The sequence below is a fragment of the Diceros bicornis genome, chromosome 8 (assembly GCF_020826845.1).
Source record: "Diceros bicornis minor isolate mBicDic1 chromosome 8, mDicBic1.mat.cur, whole genome shotgun sequence".
Lineage (NCBI taxonomy): Eukaryota > Metazoa > Chordata > Mammalia > Perissodactyla > Rhinocerotidae > Diceros > Diceros bicornis.
In genome coordinates, this window is record NC_080747.1 from 59,063,544 (window position 1) to 59,084,475 (window position 20,932).

Sequence of the window (20,932 nt, forward strand, 5' to 3'; positions counted from 1 at the left end):
CCTCTGACCAAACAAACTTAATGTTTAAGATTCTCCACTTTGGGCTCTAGTAGTACTTACATGCTGTACTCCATATTCTAGATTTCTTAAATTATAGAAAAAGGAATGTACACTTTTTGTATTCTTTCAGAGCAGGGTTGAGAGGCAACATTACCTACCATATTTGGTACTTTCTTGCATGCATGGACTACTCATAAATCCATTTTTTTCAAATCACACATCAACTCATGATCAATGTATGTTCCTTTAGAATAGAGTTCTTAACCAGTTCCCAAAAAGGCCTTCAGGGGTAGGGGGGTGGTGGTCAATGAAGGACCCCATGTTGTGAGTCCCAGGATTGTTCTGAAGAGAAAACCATGGCTTTATCAGATGCTTAAACAGATCTATGATCCTCTACACCTCCAAAATTTTAAGAATCAACTCATTGGTTCCTTTTACTTTATAAAACTTTAATGCATGGAACCGTTCAGTATAATTTGACATCATTCAGCATCTAGTCCAGTTTTCCAAAGTTCTGGCACTTCTAGCAAGTTGTAATTTTATAAACGGAGCCAGACACTTTCATTCCACTTTTATACACTTAGTATACAATTAAACATACTATATTTCTAACACAAGAGATTTTAGGCATTGTCAATGTCTGAATTATATGTTAACCCACAGTACTTCACAAAATTCATGATTTTAAATAAAGGCAAATTAAATCATATTTGAATTTCTAAATCTTCTAAGTATATTAAGGTGGTAGTAGTACACTTGTAACTGTTTCAAAATTACTGGAAAGCATGTCAAGCATGTCATTTTCTTGAAATGAACTTGGCATAAAAGGCGGCAAAGAGGTCCTTATAAGGAGTGTCCGAATCTGACTTGGTCATCGGTATTCGGCAAAGTTGGCGAAACCTAGGAGAACGCAGCAGCAAGTTCTGTGAGAGGCCCATGAAGCTGGAGCATAACCAGTAGAGAACAATCGACTATAGAAAGAAGAAAGGACACGAATGTTAGCACCTTTCCATTTTCCAAAGACACCAAGGTCCAGAGACAGGCAGGCAATAAAAAAGAAAATTACAATCTCTATAAACAGGAGTACACCACGACTGAACAAGACCTGCAGCGGCTATCAAATATCTGTGATGGATCTAAGAGATAGGTAAGAAGGCTGAAAGGAAAACCAAAAAGTGAAAAGAAGCAAAAGGGGAGGTACTGGTGATAGAAAGTGGACGATAGAGAGCAGCTCCCAGGCAGAGGCCCAAGGGATCTCACTTCCCTTCTTTGGCAATTAAGTACACATTTACCTCACCAAGAGCCCTGACAAGCTGCTATACTGGAGGTACGTACTGGGGGCATGGCCATTTATGATGACAAACTTACCCTCCCTTGACCTCATTTCCCTCCATATAGTCATCTATCTTCCAAATTTTCCCCAGTAACCAGTTTCTAACTGTAGTCAGGAATGCATTATCTTGGCCTTTTTCTGAGACAAATAGTGTCAGCATTATCTTCAACTTTCTTTTGTATTACCACCCAGATTGATTTATTTAGGTCAGTGACTAAGTTCTGTAGCCTCTCAAAACATTCCCATACATGCATCTGCTCCCGACTTTCCTTTGGCCTCAGAGGGCAATCAGACCCAGGGGCAGGACCACGTGGTGCTTGAGTCTAGGTCCTGGAGTCAAACTGCCTGAATTTGAATTCCATTCACTTGACTTTGGGTAAGTTATTTTTCTTCTGTTTCAATTTTCTCATCTATGAACCGGGGACAAAACTGTACCTACCTCAGGAGGCTGCTGTGAGGAATAACAGACAATTCACGTCCAGTGGTCAGCACAGCATGGGGCCCAGAGCAAGCACTTGCATTTGTTTCACAGCATGCTTTTAGAGACAGAAAGTACTGCATTCTCCAAGGCAGACTAGCAGAGTAGTTAAGAGCAGGAGCCAAACTGCCTAGATGTGTTAAAACTCTGCCACTTAAGAGATGAGTGACCTTGGAAGTGTTACTTAACCTCTCTGTGCCTCAGTTTCCTCATCACTGAAGTGGTGATTATGATAGCACCTACTTTGGTACACTGTTGGGAGAATTATATGAGTTAATATATGTAAACCATTTAAAACAGTGCCTGGCACAAAGTTTTAATACTAAATATTAAAATTTTTAATATTAAAACAATTTTTAATTAATATTAAAAATATTAAATATTTAAAAAAATTTAAATAGCTGTTGTCATCATCATCTGACTTACCCACTAAGCAAAAAGTACACTGAGCCCAACTACGGCAGACTACAAACTGCCTACTAAGAGTCATTCTTTTTCCTTAGTAATAAAATCCTAATTTTTAGCTGGGTATACTGCCATCTTAAAAAAAAAGACTATTTCCCAGCCTCTTCTGCAGTTAGGTGTAGGCACATAACTCCGATGGCAGCACAAGGTTTGGCAGGATATCTGGCAAGCCTCCTTAAAAGGAGCTGACTGCACCTGAAGCACCCTTTACCACTCCTGCAAGACGGCAAGCTCCAGCGGCCAGCACGACCATGCTGTGGCCAGAAGGACAGAAACTCCAGGCTGGGGATGCTGGAGCAGTCAGAGAGAAGCAGGCTGGGTCTCTCACATCTTCCTAGAGCCGTCATGTCAGCTCTACACTGAACTGCCTAACTCTGAATTGCCTATATTTGAGGGAATAAACTTTCAGTTATGTAAGGCACTGTTTTTCACATCTCTGTTACTCACTTTGAACCCAATCACTCATGAAACTTCACTGCTATTTTATATGATCTGGGGACTTCCTCAGTTATAAGTGGTATTATTTCTCCCCAGAAATGTAGTGAATCTGTACTGTTCTATTTTTACAAGGTATTTTACAACATTACTACTACATGAAAAGTACTATAATAAGCACTTGATGTTACTTCATTAATTCTCACAGACATCATGATGTCTATTTTAGAAACGGGGAAACTTGTTTTACACAGGATTAATGACAGTATTATGTCCAAGGGACAGCTTTAAAAACACATTTTTGAGGGGCCGGCCCCGTGGCTTGGCGGTTGGGTGCTCGTGCTCTGCTACTGGCAGCCCGGGTTCGGATCCCAGGCGCGCACTGACACGCCGCTTCTCCGGCCATGCTGGGGCAGCGTCCCACATACAGCGACTGGAGGGGTGTGCAACTATGACGTTCAAGTGTCTACTGGGGGGCTTTGCGGGAAAGAAAGGCAGGAGGATTAGGCCGTGGATGTTGGCTCGGAGCCAGTCTTCCTTGGCAAGAAGAGGAGGATTAGCATGGATGTTAGCTCAGGGCTGATCTTCCTCACAAAAAAAAAAAAAAATTTTGATGCTAAAAACACACTGTTTCAGATTCCTAAGACAAGTACTATAAAGTACTTTTCTATATGCTGATATAACCCTAACTGCCGGCAACAAATGAATCCTACTTTATGGTCTAAGTGTCGGCTCTGAGCAAAGACAGAGATATACCTGACACAGCTTTTGCCCTCTTAGCACTAAAGTATCCATGGGAAATAAGCAAAAGCCTAAAAATATGAAGTAACTGCAAACATAACTACTTCTTTTTCTATTTCTATCAAAGTTTAATTACATATAAATGGGGACAAGTGTACCTATCTCACAAAGTTGTTATGAGGTTAAATAATATTACATATGAACCCATATGGACTTGACACAAAGTTTTGTTTCTTTTTTAAGTGCTAAATTTCTTGGCCCAGACTATGTAGAGAGAAGGAATTCAATATACCAACTTATCAAAGAAAATACTATGTTCATAGTACTGTGCAAGGTACTTTGCAAGGTTTTTCTTTTTGAAAAGGGTGAAATTTTTTTTAAATTAAAAAAATAAAATAAAATAAATTTTCTTAAATTAAAAACATAAGGAAAAAGGAGTTTGATTTAGAAGGAGAGTTAAGACACATTCACATAAAGGAACATTAACCAATCCCAAGAAATATTCAAGTGTCACTTGGTGATAGAGACAGATTAGTTACTACAGAAACTCGGAAACCAGTAAGGGGTTGAGTAGTTAGAGGAAGCTCAATAGAAGAGGCAGAATCCCAGCCAGTCTAAGCTAAGAACAGAGAGGATTTAGCACATGCTATATACAACGCTGGTGGTTACTCACTGAAGGTACTGTTGCAGCAATTGGAATCATCAACACAGATACTGCACGGACAAAGTGCGTAATATATGTCTGAAAACGAGACATTCCAATTTTTTGCAGGGCAAAAATCTGAAGGGGTAGAATATATACACAACGATTATTAATATGCATATTAAATTAGACAAGCTTTAAAATACGAATTGATTTTTGACTGGCCTCCACCTATATTTTAATAAAAGTAAAAAAAATTAAAATTAAACACTGATAAGTTTATATAGTTGATCATCTATCTTTTAAAAAATTTAATTATGCAGAGTTCTTAAATAGAGCTTTAATTAATAGCAATAAAGAAGAGATTCAGCTATATTAAATAGAATCACAGCATAATTTTTACAAGTCAATGTTTTTTAAAGATTGTCTGTCAGACTCAAAGTCCCTTCAAGACAGGTATATTACGTATGAGTCATTACCCTTGTTTTTTGGCACCTAAAAATAGTGCCTGGCATAAAGAAGAACTTAATAGATATCTCAGGTTTGTGATATGGCCACACAGCCCTGCATTTAGTGGTTATGTGACTTGCGTAAGTTACTTAACCTTTCTGTGCCTCACTTCCTCCACCTTTAAATGAAGGTAATAAAAGTACCTACATCAAACGATTACTGTAAGAATTAAATGAGTTAATTCATGTAAATTGATTACAATAGTGCCTGGCACACACTGTATGCTAAGTAGGAATAAGCTTTTATTAAACTTACACATGCCGGGTCGTTAGACGGTATAAAGGAAAGACGAGAAGACTGATATTAATTCATTGTGACCTTGTGTTTATCACCTCCTTCTTTCTAACAAATATTCACTAAGTATCAACCACATTCACAGAACTGTGCTAGGTGCTCTCAGGGAAACACACTTAGACTACACACATAATCTTTTCTCAAGAAATTTTCACCCAAGACCTTAGAGTATCATCTTCATTTTTCCCGTCTGGAAAAATAAGGGGTGTATCAGATTTCCCAAACAGAGACCAATAGACATAAGGTCTGTGAGATCTCAACTGAGGTACATCATTTCTAAGGTTTCTTCCAGTTCAGAGTCTATATTCTACTCAGAGTCTGAGAACAGCTCTTTATGAAATTAAAGGCATGATTCCCCTAAACTGTTGAGTAAAGCAGCATGGGATAAGGCTAAGACATGGCTGAGAGGTCATATTTTATATGTATAAAGAAATTCTATGACTTTTCTAAGGCACATAGCTAAAAAAAATGGCAGTCAGGTATCGACTACCTACAAACTTACATATTAAGCATATACACAAAACACCAATCTATTGTGGGACTAAAACTAGATTGATTACGCATCTTAATTAGTGTCTTTACCAGAGGCGAATCACAAAACTGTATGTATTAGAACCATATAATTTTAAAGCTGACAGAGACTTTGGAAGTGTTCTAATTCAGCTTTCTTATTTTAATTATGAGCATTCTGACCCCCAGAAGGGTTAATGAACTGGCCTAAAACAGTTTGTCAATGGCTAATCTGCAACCAGAAACCAAGGAGTCTCAATTCTAGCAGCTATCACCACCAACTCAAATACATTTATATTGACGTCAGAACAGCAACAACAAAATCCCAATGATTTAAATGGCAAACAAATTTCATTTAAAACCACCGACCTCCACTATTAATAAATTGATGACACCAACGGAGACAGGCAGAATCCAAGTGGAATCCAGTGCAGTGAGGTCAGGAAACCACAGGACCCCACCAGAAGCTAGCTGCTCCTGAATAGGAAAACCTGTTGAAACAGTTGTATAAATAAAGCAAAAGAATTTATAAAAATAGCAGAGGAAAATACAAAAGTCATAAGTAGTCTGATAATTCCAATATGGCGTCCCTCAAACTAAAGACTCAAATTGGTTTTATTCAGGTTATTTTCATTTCACAACATAAATAAGTCCTTCCTGTACTGAGAAAAAGGCAAGAAGCTTTCTGTAGCAAACAGATGTACAGAGCCTAAAGATATGTGGCAGTAATCTTTTCAGACTTAAATTTAAATAATTATTTGTCCATAGGCTGCTTTCTTTCAAGTCTATTCAGATTACTTTTTGGTTAGACATGCCTTCAAATGAAAATAAAAAACAAATGCTTTAGTTTATATCGTTTCCTAATTAAGGTTCACATTTACAACCATGAAAGCTTTTCTGGTCTCTTAACTTTATAAATGGAAAAATTCTTGGCCAGGAAACTGAATTATGGAATTATAACACTAATTTTATTGTGACCTCCAAGAAGCAGTATTACTGATGTCCTTCCCAGATTCATTTGTTGTCTCATCACAGCTAGTTTGCTTACACTTACTAGTTTAAATTTTATCCCCTTGTAAGGAAGATGGTAAAAGTATTCTAATTATAAAGAGTATGGGACTTTTATTTCTTTAGAGTACAAAGACAACGTTAGACAACTTTTTTGGGGGAAACAGACTTCTATAACAACTACCTTCTGAATGTGTTGCCCCTGTGCTAAAATTCCGGAGAGCAACAGACATGAAGATCCACATGGGAAGCTGAATCCAGACCAACAGAGTGGCCTTAAGAGGATGGCAGTTATCCCGAACATACAGCTCTGAAACAAGCCTCCGCATATTCTTTAGGTAAGTGAGCCTAGTTTGAGGGAAGAGGGAAAAAAGGAAAGGAGAAAATGTCATTACTACAATCATGTGTCACTTAACGACGGGGACACATTCTGAGAAACGTGCAGTTAGGCGATTTCCTGGTTGTGCAAAGACCACAGTGTGTACTGAAGGGGAACAAAATTTGCAACCCCCAAATGTGTCTCTTTAACATGAGGATTATCTTAGGCTGACTATTTTTAAGAAAGAAAAGACTCAGAAAGTTTTTCCTCTTACCTCCCCCTTAACTGCCTAAAAGAATTCAGATAAAAAACTCCTTGTCTCAGGAAGCGAGCTACCACCTTAGCATAACATGAAGGAGGTGGCAGACAGGGAGGAACCTAGAAAAGCCTGTTTGTTTGGCTCCCCTCTGTGTTGTTCTGTTTCTGTGTGGCCAAACACTTGTTTTCCAATTGTTAGCTCCTTTTCACCTACCTGTGAATTGCCTTTCTTGCCTTTGAGGTCCCTGACTCTTCCCACTCCCAACATCATCTTTCGTCTTTTGCTGAGGATGGTATTTAAGGTGAGGGCTTCAGCCATTTCGGTGAGTGACTTGGTTTTCCCCAGTTTCCCCCATGTACAGTCATGTGTTGCTTAACAACAGGGATACATTCTGAGAAATGCATCGTTAGGCAATTTCAGTGTTGTGTGAACATCATAGAGTGTACTTACACAAACCTAGATGGTATAGCCTACTACACACCTAGGCTATATGGTACTAATCTTATGGGACCACCATCGTGTCCCATTTGGTCTGTTGTTGACCAAAACATTATTATGCAGCACATGACTGTACTAATATTAATTGCTTTATACTCATAGCACAAACATTCCCATGTTGTGGTTATTAGCTAAAGGATTCGTGTAGAATTTTTAGTTGTCATAGTCTATATTAAGGGGCTGCCTAAACAAAAGGTAAATAAAGCCTTTTAGTGGAAATTCTCTAGCAATGTACACAAATTACATAGTTCGATAAACCTGACATTGTCAGACTACAGGCTTTGTCTCTGGTGGTCTTTGGCCAATTAGACTTTAACAAGGGAAATTTCACTACTCAAACAGTATGACCACAATTTATACCAGAAATACTAAAGGTGAAAGCACATTTTCCTCAAATTCCTCCACTCTAGTCAAGCTCAATTACTTGATCCCTGCATATATCTTTTCAAGCAATGGGATTTTGTACTGCGTATGCTCTTGGCCTGTCAAAATAGTCTCTACTCTTCAATCAACTCTTTCATGAATATTTTCTTAATTTGTTTCTCTGTTAACCATATTAGTTATTTCTGTTCTTGTCTTAAGTCCTACTTTCCAGACTACAGTCTCCTTGAAGGTCAAGTGTTAGGTCTTATTTATCTCTAAATCTCTCGTAGCATGTTTTGTAGAAAGGTAGGCATTCAATAGGTTTGCTGAATTTAATCGAATCATAGTGTATTGAATTAAGACAGTACACACAGACATTCCAGGCTCTTTGTAATTTAGCCTGTGCCTACTCTTCCAACTTTATCTCCTGTTACTCCTCTACAGACATCTGTATATTGTAGTACCTGAATGACTTAGGTTATCCAACAATCAGACTTCTACAGCAGCATGCCTTTGGAAGTTATTGTATCATCTGTGTGGATAGCCCACTTTCCTGGTTGTCCACCTGACACCCTTTCACCCTTCATGACTCAGTTCCATTGAAAATGCAGGAAACCCTCAGATGTGTCTTCTCCCATCTGTGTAAGAATGCGTCTGGACAATCATCCTGCCAGTGCTGCAAAAGCAAAGTGCCACAGTCTTGTCTAGGCTGCATTTATAACCCAGGTGAGCAGCTACTAATCTGTTCTTTTGGCCTAGAGCTGTAGTTCTCAGATTTCTCTGATCAGTAAAACTTCAAAACCATAGGTTTGCCAACTTTATTTTATCACGTAAAGGCATTAAGCTATCACAATGATTTTTTTTAAATGTCAGATCTTTTTAACACTAAATAAAAAGGGAGGCAATATCATATTGAAGATAGTTGGCAAATTTACACCTATATAAATAAAAACATATAGATAATCACATATATATTACTCATTTTACAAAGCCCTCATTTTTCTCATTGCTGTGAACTGGTGAACACTTTGTCAGAGCCTGGTAAGGATTAGAATTTGGGAAACTAAGTAGTAGCTTAGGGTGACTGAAGCAGGAGGACTTCGAAGTTCCCAGTGAACGATGGCAGGCACAGAACTGCAATGTGGTCAAGCACCCTTGGGCAATGGCTCTCTAACAGCCTAGGTAGACAACAACACAGGGTAACCACAGCAGACAGACAGCACCTTGGCTATCCACTTGCTTCTACCACGGCATTCACACTTTCTACCTCCCCATTCCTGTGGGCTATTGCCTGCTGTATCTTTTCAAAAAGATCAAGTTTATAAATTACCTGTACCATTTGTTGAAATCTCAACAGACTGGCATAGTATCTGCATCCTGTGAAGCCTCCCTTGGCTTTCCATGATGACCCAATTCCTTGCACATAACTTTTTTACAGTACTTAAATCAGTCATTACTTGATTACAGGTCTTTTTCAGTAGGCTGGAGTCCCTTAAGAAGAAGGAACTTGCTCTTCTTATCTATGTTTCTCCATTTCTTTGCTTTCAGTCCAGTATATACAACTATCATGCCACATAAAATTATTAAAATACTAAAGAGTAAAAAGAACTACTTTGCTGCTAAAGGTAGAGAACACCCAAACCTATAATTAACATCATCACTTACACATTATATATATTCATGGTCTTATATGCATAGAATTAGCTTACCTGGCAACTCTTTTGGACCACCCCAACTGATTTGCACGAACTGCAACTTCTCGGGTAAGACACCTCGCAATGTTTTTTATTTCTGGCTGCAAATTTTCCACCTAGCTAAAGAAAAAGTAGAATTTATTATGAGCACATAAAGGATTTTTATTTATAACCACTCATAACTTTACTCTCTACTTTACTCAACTCTTTTAAAAATGTGGTTCACCGATCATGTCAAGAAACCTTAAGTCAAAGCATAAGATGTTAATTTGCTTAAAATATCCTCAGTTACAACCAAATTCAAATTCAGCTTCTACACTTAGCTGTGTGATCTTGGACAAGTTACTTAACCTCTAAAATCCTGTTCCCTCATACATAAAACACACAACAGCGCCTACTTCACAGGGTCATTATAAGGATGAAAACTGCACCCGGCATTTTAATGTTTCATCCCTGGATTTCCCAGTAATGTAAACTGAGAAAACAGAAGTCTATTAATGAAGAGTGTTTAATATCCTCTCTGATAGCCAGAGAGTCACAAAAAATTTGCACTTATTTCTACCGTGTGTTAATTTTTCTGTAAAGTACCTCACTTAACGGTGCTGATGATACCCTTCTTGTTTTGTTTCCGGGTTTTTTTCCCCAGTGATAATAATCTAAAAACATGAAAGCCATTATTTTTGAAGTTTCATATTTGAATAATACTTTCCTTTCAAAACACTTTAATCCATATTATCTGATTTCATCTCATAACATTGTGAAGTAGGCCAGGAAGGTATTATCATTCCACAGAAAAGATAACAAAGCACTGGAAGTCAAGTGGCTGTGACTAACCAGACGCAGGCGTGTAGATGGTACAGCCTGAATAAGAATCAAGTTTGCAAACTGCTAGCTTAGATTTTTTCTAAGAAAGATAAGTTGGAATACCTGGGGAGGAAAGATGCTACAGACATTACAGGCCGTTATAACCTTTAAGAAGGTAATTTTATAGGTTTCTCCATACAATTTCTTCTGCTACTGATTCCTTATTGCTCTCGTTCTCTAACAGCAAGCTTAGCAACTACGTATGCTTTGAGCACATACCCAGTAGGGTAAACGAAATGACAGGTACACGTGTCACCAAACATCTTTCATACATCCAATGCTAAATTTCTTAGCAATAAAGTGGTCACGATGATTAAGCACTCCGGAAGTATCCAGGGATCTTAAGCTCCGCGTAGACGTCGACTACCCCTCCCCGCGGAGGGATGCGCAGGGTCCACGCGCGGCTCGGCGCCCCTCACCTTGGCTAGGATGTAATGCTGGTAGGCTGCCAGTGGCAGCGTGACGGCGCCGCGCAAGGCCACGGTGGTGAGGAGGATGCTGCCCCACCAGGGCAGGCCCGTGGCGGTGTGCGCGGCGAGCAGCACCTCCTCTGCGCCCTGCACGGGCGCCGACGTGGCCAGGGCCTCATACCAGCCGCTCGGGCCGCCCGGGCCCACTGCAGAGACTGACGCCACCGCCCACAGAGGCAGAGCGGAGCGCTTGGGGCCGCTTGTTGGGGCCAGCGCAAGCGGCGGGCCCCAGGCCCCGAGCTGCAGGGCAGGCAGCGGCCGCAGCCACCTGCCGCCTAGCCGGCACAGCATATCTGCACCCGCGCTGACTTCAAAGCGCGAAGCTAACAGACTGTCGGCTTCCACCGCTCCGCTGAGGCCGCCCCGCGCATGCGCCGGCGACCCCGGCGTAAGGCAGGCACGCGCCTGTCCGCAGCCACTATTGACCTTTCCAGTCAAGCCGGTGCGTCGCACTGGAGATGACGCAAGAAATAGGGACGTTGCGCCTTTCCCACGCGGCAATGGGCAAACCTACTGCGCACACACGAAACTTTCCCGCTGTTGGTGTGGAGCTCCTCCGAGGCCGGACCGGAATTGCACGTCCAGGGGCGGGGCGTTCTCTAGGGAGAGCTCGCCTTGTAAAGTGTGTTCAGCGTGTGCCTTTCCATTCTTTTTCACTTAACCTCGTGGTGTCATTTGTAGTGAGTTAAGCTTGGTGGGTGGCTGTTGTGACTAGAGGGTAGTCCCCCACCCCTTTACTTGCACTCTGATTGATTCCGCTAGAGATTGAGATAGATTATACTGCCAAAGAGTGATCACGTTGCTGAAATGCCAGCTTGTAAGAGGCATGTATTTCTGGCCAACCTGAGTTTTAACCAGCATCTTTTATGCACCAGGCATAATTCAGTCTGTGGTATAAGGATTTAATTGGCTCATTGGTTCCAGTTAGCATTTTCAATCCCACCTGCAAACTGAGTTTCCTTCAATGTTTTATCTTTCATTAGAAATAGCAGGAAAACTTACATGAAGGGTAAAGTACTATCTCCTGACTTAAGGGGAGTATTCACTGGCAACGCGGTGAATTCTTGACTACAGCTCACATGCATCCCGTAAACTTGAAAGAGCCTGAACAGTAACATTAGGTGTCTTCTGGTTAAAAGGAATACGCCAATTCTACAAGGACTAGATTTTAGCTTTATATTCTTGACAAAAGCAAACCAACTGGAATGACATGAAGGAGTTCCCTCACAGAAGGGTCACTCTTAGATCTAGAGGCCCAATTGTGTTGAGCGGAATAAAATATTGATTAAAACAAATAAGCCTCTGACAAATGTTGGGGCAATGTCAAAGTGCAGCTACTGTTCTTGCTTCATTGTGCACCTACCCAAGTTGATAAATCCATACATGAATTTTTAAACGTGTTTAAATACATCCCAATATATGCTATATAGAGACTCATTTTTAAAAGAAAAAGCCTACCAATCTCCCTATCCCTTTACGTTTAAAAAAGAAGCAACCATTTGCTACTGACCACTGATTAAGAGTGGAAACTAATTTTAAGTGGAAATATCTTCCCCTGAAGACTGTGGGAGTAAAGATCCACCTTCTGTGCTGCTGCACTCCTTTCCTTCCAGAGAACTGATGACAACGGGAGTTGGCCCTTCCACAGTGGCACTTAAACCTAGGGACTTTTTAATATCCAGAAAAAAGGAAGTTGATTAAAAAAAATCCTAAAATGAAAAATCCATGTTTATGCATTCACTATTCATGTAGTCTAAATCAAGTGTTTTCAAGCTGTTCCTCAGATCTCTAAGACTTCTTTCTGTGGAGCTGTATAGGGGGGGTCAGGACTGGGACCTCTTCAACTAATGTAGGTCTACCTTTTCCGCTACACATTGGGGTCACATAAATTCTCATGTTAAGGGTTCCATTATTTTAAGTTTGAATATTGTGATCTAAATAAAATTTATGAATTTTAACATTTAACTTTTGCTAATTTCATATTTATATAAACATGAATTTTTTAATTCATATAATGGGGATGATCAGAACTTGCTTTCTACTTGGTAGAGAATATTAGGGGAAGTATTTGTCAATTATAAAGCCCAATACAAAAGTAAAGTGTCAGCACTAATGTGTATACATGTACTGGTCATCCAACATTGTGATACCTTGTACCTTTTGAGTTGCAGAGTACAATACTTAAGAACCAATTATAAGAAAGATGATACACAGAGTACAAGGACTATACAAATATTGAGCAAACCAACTGAATCGTCAACTCTAACATTTTGCAAATGAATTTGTGTAACATGTTAAAACATTTTTCAAAAGTTCAACATTTATAGTTAGCCTATTTCTGTCTTGAATATTACTGTTGTCATACACTAATCTTTTTTAACTTTAAGCTCTTTAAAAATAGACTATATATTTCATTTTCTTTCTGCAGTTTCTGAAATTCTTATTCATCACAGTGCTGAACACAGGAATGAAGCTCAAAATTTGCATATAGGCTATTATACATATAAACTGTATGTATATACAGTCATTTAAATTTCTCATTTCCCAAATATGCCTTCTGAAATGTTTGACAAAAGAACACTCAAAAGATAAATGATTTTCGTGAGCAATTGTTAAAGTGATCCCTTGGAATCAGATTTAGGTTTAACTTCACTTTTCTTTCTTATTTCTTTAAGGCATTACTTTTCAAAACCACAGCTACTTTATGTAGAATTAGCTTTTTTTCTCTACTGAAAAACATCCTCTCATATCATCTTTCTTATAATTGGTTCTTAAGTATTGAGCATGCAAAATTGGCTTTTACCTTTCAAAAGTGTGAATTCATTTAAAGGTAGAAGTCTAAGGTGAAACTTCTTACAACACATCTATTAGTCCTGTATTCCAACTATCACATTACAAAGGAATTCTTATTTAGGTTAAAGCCACAGTGGCACACTTTTCTCCGTATTCACTTACTCAAAATACAAGTGATAGTATTTTTGCAATTAAGGTGTGTAACGTAGTAGGTTGTATTAAAAGCACCAGTAATGCTCTTATCCTAAATTCTAGTCACCTGGAATTAACACTAGTTAATTTGCAATTAATAACACCAGTTAATTCACAATTAATAACAATTAATTGAATGTTGTGACTTGTTTAGGTAAGGATTTATCAATGGGATGTATGTTTCCAGAGATATTCAGGAGCATCCAGAATTTACAAAGTATAACATAAGTATAAAAGACATCTAGATAGCTTCACCTATCTAAAGTAAAAATACACTGAGTGACTGGAATACTAAATCTCTGTATTACAGTGATTAAAACAGTGAATTAGCTTTCCTTTGAAATTTTAATCACTTTCAAATAATGATTTAAAATTTGTTATTTAAAAGAAAGTTTTGGCATGCTTTAAATGTTCTGTTCTGTAATGCCAGATCTGTGGGAATAAGAGTGTTTCTGAAAAACATCAAAGTGCAGATAGACTGAATAAATCAGGTCTGAAAAGATTTTGATCTTGAATTTCCTCGTTTAGTCTAACACCTTGTATTGTATTAAAAATAGAGTGAATAATACAGTGTGCAAAATAATTTTTATGAAATGTGTGTTTAGGTCATTTGAGTCAAAAGAAAGACAGAATAATATTTTCAGGAAGAACAAGACAGGATCCGTTAGTAAACTACTTACCCTCCTTTTTTTTGCTCAGAAGAAAAATGACTGTAAGTAGTTTATCAAAAAATTAATTTTCAATTACTAACAAAATAAAATGATTTAACTTTATAGTAATGGGAAACAGAAGGGAAAAAATATCTTTCCCATGAATACTAAAATCAGTTTTTGTGAATATGTTGAAACATATGTTGAAAACGCATGAAATGGGGATTCTATTGGCACTGGTAAACAAAATCATCTCTAAAATGGAATGGTTGGTATGAACAGATTACACAATAAATGGAATATTAACTATTTGTGGACTTAAGGTGTGAACTAACCCAAGTGTTATTTCCAAGAGTTAAGTCACTTCTTAAAAAGAATGAGAGAAAAGAAATACATTATGTAGTCTGCAATTACACATACCACATACCTTTCAAAAAGGGGGAAAGAAAAAGACCTGCATGGTCTCAAAAGATCATGTTCTTTTTTTATTGTTCAAATAAAAATGCACTGCATTACATCTGAAATATAAAAAATCTATTTGAAAAATGTTCCTAGTACAGACTTCCAAAACCATGGTGTTGTACTTAACAAGCCTGATCCCCAAAACTAAATATGGAGCATTCCAATCTATCTCCACGTCCCATAGTTTTAACGTTAAGAAAATATAGGGTTTTTTTTCTCTTGTTTTTTAGTAAGACACCCCATCTTAAGAAATTCAGTTTTGTGAATCAACAGGACTCATGTGTTGTCATAAATATTGGGGAGTCTCTGTTATCTCGCAGGATTATTTTAATTAGAAAATAACCCTAGTTGGGCCAGCCCCGTGGCTTAGTGGTTAAGTGTGCACGCTCCGCTGCTGGCAGCCCGGGTTCGGATCCCGGGCGCGCACCGACGAACTGCTTCTCTGGCCATGCTGAGGCCGCGTCCCACATACAGCAACTAGAAGGCTGTGCAACTATGACATACAACTATCTACTGGGGCTTTGGGGGAAAAAAATAAATAAATAAAAATTAAAAAAAAAAAAATAATAACCCTAGTTAACACAGGAAGGAAATTAAGCAAAAAATTATAGAATAGTGGCAAAAGTCATATAAAATACTCTGTTAAATAGCATTACACACCTTTCTTAGTAAAGTGCTATAATTTTATTTTATAGCTATATTTATTTATAGGATATCACTTAGCTTTTCCTTTAAATTTGGTCATATCAATCATAGACAGGTAGGAAAACAAATTTATATATTTTAAGACCACCTCCTAAATCAAAAGATATAGGTGTGTTTTTTACACACTTCTGGCTCTGTGGGAGAAATCTTCTTTTACTCTTTACTCAGGCTACTAAAAAAATCATTTCATTTACTTGAACAGCCAAGAAACCATATTAATATTGTCAATTCTGGGTGATTTATCTGAATTTTAGTTGATGTTTATGTTTCATCACTGTGGAATTTATGTCTAATTCAAAAAAAAAGACAGAGTGATACATACATTACTTCACTTTTATGCTTACTTTCTTTTACATTTTGACCGTATAATTTATTCTTCCATATGAGAGAGGGTAGGACACATATTCTTGTATACATTACTGTTTATTGTTTCAAGTGAATGAAATAGATAAATCCCACTGAGTAGTTTAGTGTGGCCCTGTATCTTATATAAACAGGTTAAATGGAGACTTTATTTTATAATCTGTGTATTCATGTTTACCATAAATTGTCTTAACGAAAAATGCAAAATTTCTTTTACTACTTGCCCCAAGTTAGCTGTTGATCCCTTTCGCTGATAATATACAAGAGTAGAGAACAAGAAGCCTTTAAAATTGGAGGAAAAAAAGATACTTTCCACTAAATTACTGAAAATTGGAATTTTTATGTTGACTCTTGATGACTGGAAAGCCAATGTTAAGAATCAATATTATCCAATATAAAATAGTACACTGAATTGTTTAATAATAAACAGTATATTAAGAGTTTGTATATGCTGACTGGGAACCAGTGTTGGCTTTTTATGTTCTCAGAAAGACTAAACATTTTATGGTTAGAAGAAACCACAGGTGATGATGAAGGCTCCCTCTGTCTGTAGCAGCCATTACAGTAAAAAACTTGACAAAATTATTTCATGATCAGCAAGAGAATTTTACTGGTATTAGTGGTAAAGGTGAGGAGAGAAAAAAGAGTGAAGAGAGAAGTGTATATTAGTTTTAAAAGTGTGAAAAGGTAATAAAAAGACATGGAAAAGTGATAAATTTCTTCTTCCATATGTGCCTTGATGCAAACAAACTCAAAAGTGAGTAATATGGGTAATTTAAAAGCCAACGCCGGGAAACATCCACTGATAATGCCCATTGTTTTACTTTATACTTAAATTACACAAGCAGAAAATTTATGCTTATTAATAGTTTAATGTATGAAGGAAACATCCAGATTTCTGAATATGAAGGTACATATCTCACATTAATTTAAGTCTACATAAAGTAGAGCATCTATACTGACATATTGAAATTTACTTTCTGCTTAGCCTTTTCTGTTATGTAAACAATTGTACATTTATTTGCCATTCTAAAACTTCAGGATCAAGTTTACATAATTTGCTAAATTTCCGTGTTTGCTCAGAAGCAGTTTACAGTACTAAAACCAACCAGCCAAAGAACAGCTTCAACAGAAAGTTATGTCCAAAGGGGAAGAGGGAAAGAAAAAAAGAAAAATGATAAGAAAAATGCTAACTAAGGTAAAACAGATGATGATGGGGAATGGGCAGTCACAAATGTTCACAGAAAATAGGTCAGTTAGTAAGTTCTTCTGCAAAAAGCCTACACACTTCAGTCAAGCACATCAGTAGAATGATTGGGGAGCATAAATTTTTTTTCGGCCACTTGTGATTTCCTCTGAATGAAAAGGAATCTTCAGGCTAACAAGCTGATCCTCATCAGCCAAGCTGGTTCATATGCACACTGTTCATGTGAGGTGCCCAGGGTCCAGTCCACACCTGTGAATACAGAGCGTGCATTTTATTAATCATGTATTTAACACATATTTGATTAAAACAAAACTCTTAAAACTAAGTGCTCTTAATAGCTATGGACTAAAATAGCTAAATCTCATTCAATTTATAATATACTCGGAAACAATGAAGAAAAGCAATGACTGATAAACCACTTTTTTATCTGTCATTTTCCTGCCTCTCTTCTTATCCCTCAAACAGGATCTGATATCATCATCTTTTTTAAACCATTACCTGAGCACATACAGACTGATGACTGTGGAATGCAAATGAGTCAAAGATATTAAACATACACCAAAACAAGCTAAAATATACAACCATTTCTGTGAATTTTCAGATTTATAACTATACATTGTTTTGACATTTATAATACTTTTAATAAATAACCTCTAGATGGCCCTTCTCACATCACTAGTAAATTTGGATGTATAAAATTACACTACAACAATTTTGCAACTTAAAATCTTTTATTTACCATCTGCTACCCAATGGAATATATTATGCCTTTCATAATTTTAGCCCCAAACTACTACCTTACTTTTTTTCCCCTCCCCAAAGCCCTAGTACATAGTTGTATATCCTAGTTGCAGGTCCTTCTAGTTCTTCTATGTGAGATGCCGGCTCAGCATGGCTTGATGAGCAGTGAGTAGGTCGGCGCCCAGGATCTGAACCGGCAAACCCCGGGCTGCAGAAGTGGAACGCGCGACTTAACCACTACGCCACCAGGCCGGCCCCGAAACCACTACATTTGGTACCACAACTCCAAATCTTCTTCCACAACTCTCTGTTATATTTCAGCTATCTTAAATTTCCCTCAATTTCCTAAACTTCCTATATTTACCATACTCTCTCACTAGCATGATTTACCCATATCCTATTTGTCTTGGCATATCATAAACACTAAATAAATGTTCACTAAATGATCAGCCTTACCGTTTGAGGGCCATTATTTTCTGTGGAACTTGAAACCATCTTTATCAGGGAGTTCCAAGAGGGGTCCGCAGCATGAGGGCCATTAAATATGGGTCCTCCAGCACCATCAGGAATAGGTGCTACTGGAGGAATCATTGCATTCCCATACACAGAAAAAGGCATACCCTTAAAAAAGGAGAAAACAAAGATTATGTACATTCAAGTCACTGCTTACTTTTCCTAATATAATCACTAGCCTTAAAAATTGATATTTGAAACTTATACCTCATTTTGGAAAAGTCTAAGTTATCTATGTAATCTAAAAGTTATTTTCCATTCTATGATTTCTTCTAGCATTAGATTATACATAAGCCTACTATATCCAAAATATTCTGTCAAAAAACATTTCTCTAAACAAGTGGGACAAAATCAAGACTTATAAATATCTATGTTTTAGCCAGATTTTGACCTATAATTGCAGGCCAAAGCCCCAGCATCATTTCACAAATGCTTATCCACTTGGAAATGAAATAATGCTAATAATAAGAAAACTATTTAGAAATAATGAAAATGCTTATTTAAATCACTATTACCCCAACTTTAGGAAAGTCCATGTATCCTGCAGGAACATGCTGATGGAATGTACCAGAAGGAGTTACAATTCCTGTACTCTCTCGCTCCATTGCTTGATGCTGTGAAAACACTCCTGGATCAGACATTGGCCTATGAATCATAGGATTTCCCATCCCAGGGTTACACCAGTCTACTTTGTCTGAGAGAAAACAGAGGCAGACAACAACAGTTTAAAATCAGAAGACAGCAAAAAATTTTATATACATCTATCTAATATTTTCCACATTGAATTGTGAATTCCTTCAGAATAATGACCTACTTTTACATATTTACTGCAGTATTTCCATGTTTGTAGGTAGTGATATAATAGCCTAATAAAATAACCTGAACGCTTTGTGTTACAAAACAAAAGAATAAAAGCTAAGATAAAAGCTAAAGAGCCCCAAAGGAAATATTAACATCTCCTTAATATGATGAAATGAAGAAAAGAATATGCTTGCATTAGACTATTTTCAGAAAGCAATGATAAATTCAATGGGAGATCACATGGGAATAAAAAGTGTTCTGAACTCTTAAATAAAAGTGCTTAGTCAAAACAGAGATATGAGTGCAGATCTTTTAAGAATGACTACGAAAGTTAAATACTGGTAACAATATTTTAGTTAAATGCATAAACTTAATTTCCAGTAAGCAGGATAGCATATCATACCTTGATTGCCACCAATGCCTTCAAAGGACCAAATGCCACTATGCCCTACTGATGTGGATAAATTACTCCCAATAACAGATGGAGCTGAAGTTCCAGTTTGCCTGATACGTGCAGAACGTTCAGTCCCAATAGGGACTGGAACTTTTCTGTCCTGAGAGACGTTGCTGGGCTTTTCTGACCCTAAAGGTACTGATGATGGGGCAGGAGAAGGTGCACGAACTCCAGAGGATACTGACTGTGCAGGAGAATCTAGAGAAGAGATATTTTTAAATAGTATACATGTCATCTATAGAGCATGTAATTTTGTAAAATCAAATCTTAAATTCAGAAGACACCTTAAATACGCATTCTCTGAGGAAAATGAAATATAAGAATAATGCTTAAATAATAAATTATGCACATTAAAATCTGGTTGAAGTTCTATGACTTCATAGTCATCTTTTAATTTGGTTCACAATTTTTCCATTTAGTTACATGACAGTAGAATGTGAAGATGTGAATGCTACAACTACACTAAACTACATTAAAGTAATATTTAAATGATTAATCCTCGACATTGAGTAAATTAAAAAAATAAACAACAACAACAACAAAATGGAGGTGGGAAAAATCATGCCTGTATTGGCAATACCCAAACTGTATTTCTTGGGAACACTGGTCCCTTGTTATGTTATAATGAAAAACAAAGGAATTCAGGTATTTAACAAATTTGGAAAATCTAGCTTAAGAAAAAAAAAAGTTTCTTTAAATCAGGACTTTACAGAACCGTAATACGCTGATAAAATACCAAGAGAAGACTATGCCTCATCACCCAACGTTGTTTTATTGTATCTTCGGGGTATTCCACAGAATACACTTTAGGAAATGACAACTTAAGCTTTACTTATCAAAACAAGGTGAGTTCTTAATATAGTCAATATGAGAGTATTCATTAGTGATTCAATCTCTTCACACACTACACAGAAGAAAACATAAAAACAACCAAAATTGTATTTCTTGTGAATAGTTTAAATATCAAGCACATTTAAATTTAAATAGAGTGTAAATGGTGGAGGAATTTGAACTGAAAAGTTACTTGCATATCTACAATTTATTCATAACTGCCTAAAAATATGCCCTGGAAATAGTCATTTAATAATATGTTTCCATTTAACCATCTTTACATTTAAGTTTTCTGAGTGTGTGTCTGTAACCATCCAAAGGGATTCAGGTACTTAA

At 37.3% G+C, this 20,932-nt stretch overlaps 2 protein-coding genes across 9 annotated transcripts in view; both read right to left on the reverse strand.

Moving 5' to 3' along the window:
* Positions 1-638: 638 nt before the first annotated feature.
* On the reverse strand, positions 639-11,234 carry LOC131409689 (cytochrome c oxidase assembly protein COX18, mitochondrial). The gene is made up of 6 exons (XM_058547248.1): positions 10,834-11,234; positions 9,566-9,666; positions 6,602-6,765; positions 5,779-5,900; positions 4,126-4,233; positions 639-971 (listed from the first exon to the last, which is right to left on the reverse strand). The coding sequence occupies exons 1-6, from the start codon at positions 11,173-11,175 to the stop codon at positions 798-800; spliced, it is 1,011 nt and encodes a 336-aa protein (XP_058403231.1). The 5' UTR covers positions 11,176-11,234; the 3' UTR covers positions 639-797.
* Positions 11,235-16,849: 5,615 nt separating this feature from the next.
* Positions 16,850-20,932, reverse strand: part of ANKRD17 (ankyrin repeat domain 17) — a 162,821-nt gene continuing 158,738 nt past the window's right edge. For all 8 annotated transcript variants that reach the window (XM_058547252.1, XM_058547250.1, XM_058547249.1 and 5 more), the window contains 4 exons: positions 19,715-19,963; positions 19,026-19,204; positions 18,454-18,618; positions 16,850-17,505 (listed from right to left, as the gene is read on the reverse strand). In XM_058547252.1, the coding sequence (XP_058403235.1) occupies positions 17,446-17,505; positions 18,454-18,618; positions 19,026-19,204; positions 19,715-19,963 (653 nt within the window). In that variant the 3' untranslated portion in view covers positions 16,850-17,445. The remainder of the gene's footprint in view (positions 17,506-18,453; positions 18,619-19,025; positions 19,205-19,714; positions 19,964-20,932) is intronic.

What these genes read in the sequence shown, in the direction of transcription:
- LOC131409689 (XM_058547248.1), bottom strand. Translation starts at nt 11,175, where the DNA reads ATGCTGTGCCGGCTAGGCGGCAGGTGGCTGCGGCCGCTGCCTGCCCTG. An exon ending in AGCATTACATCCTAGCCAAG is followed by an intron (nt 9,667 to 10,833) that starts GTGAGGGGCGCC and finishes TTCTTTAGCTAG; the next exon opens with GTGGAAAATTTGCAGCCAGA. An exon ending in TCAATTTATTAATAGTGGAG is followed by an intron (nt 4,234 to 5,778) that starts GTCGGTGGTTTT and finishes CTACCCCTTCAG; the next exon opens with ATTTTTGCCCTGCAAAAAAT.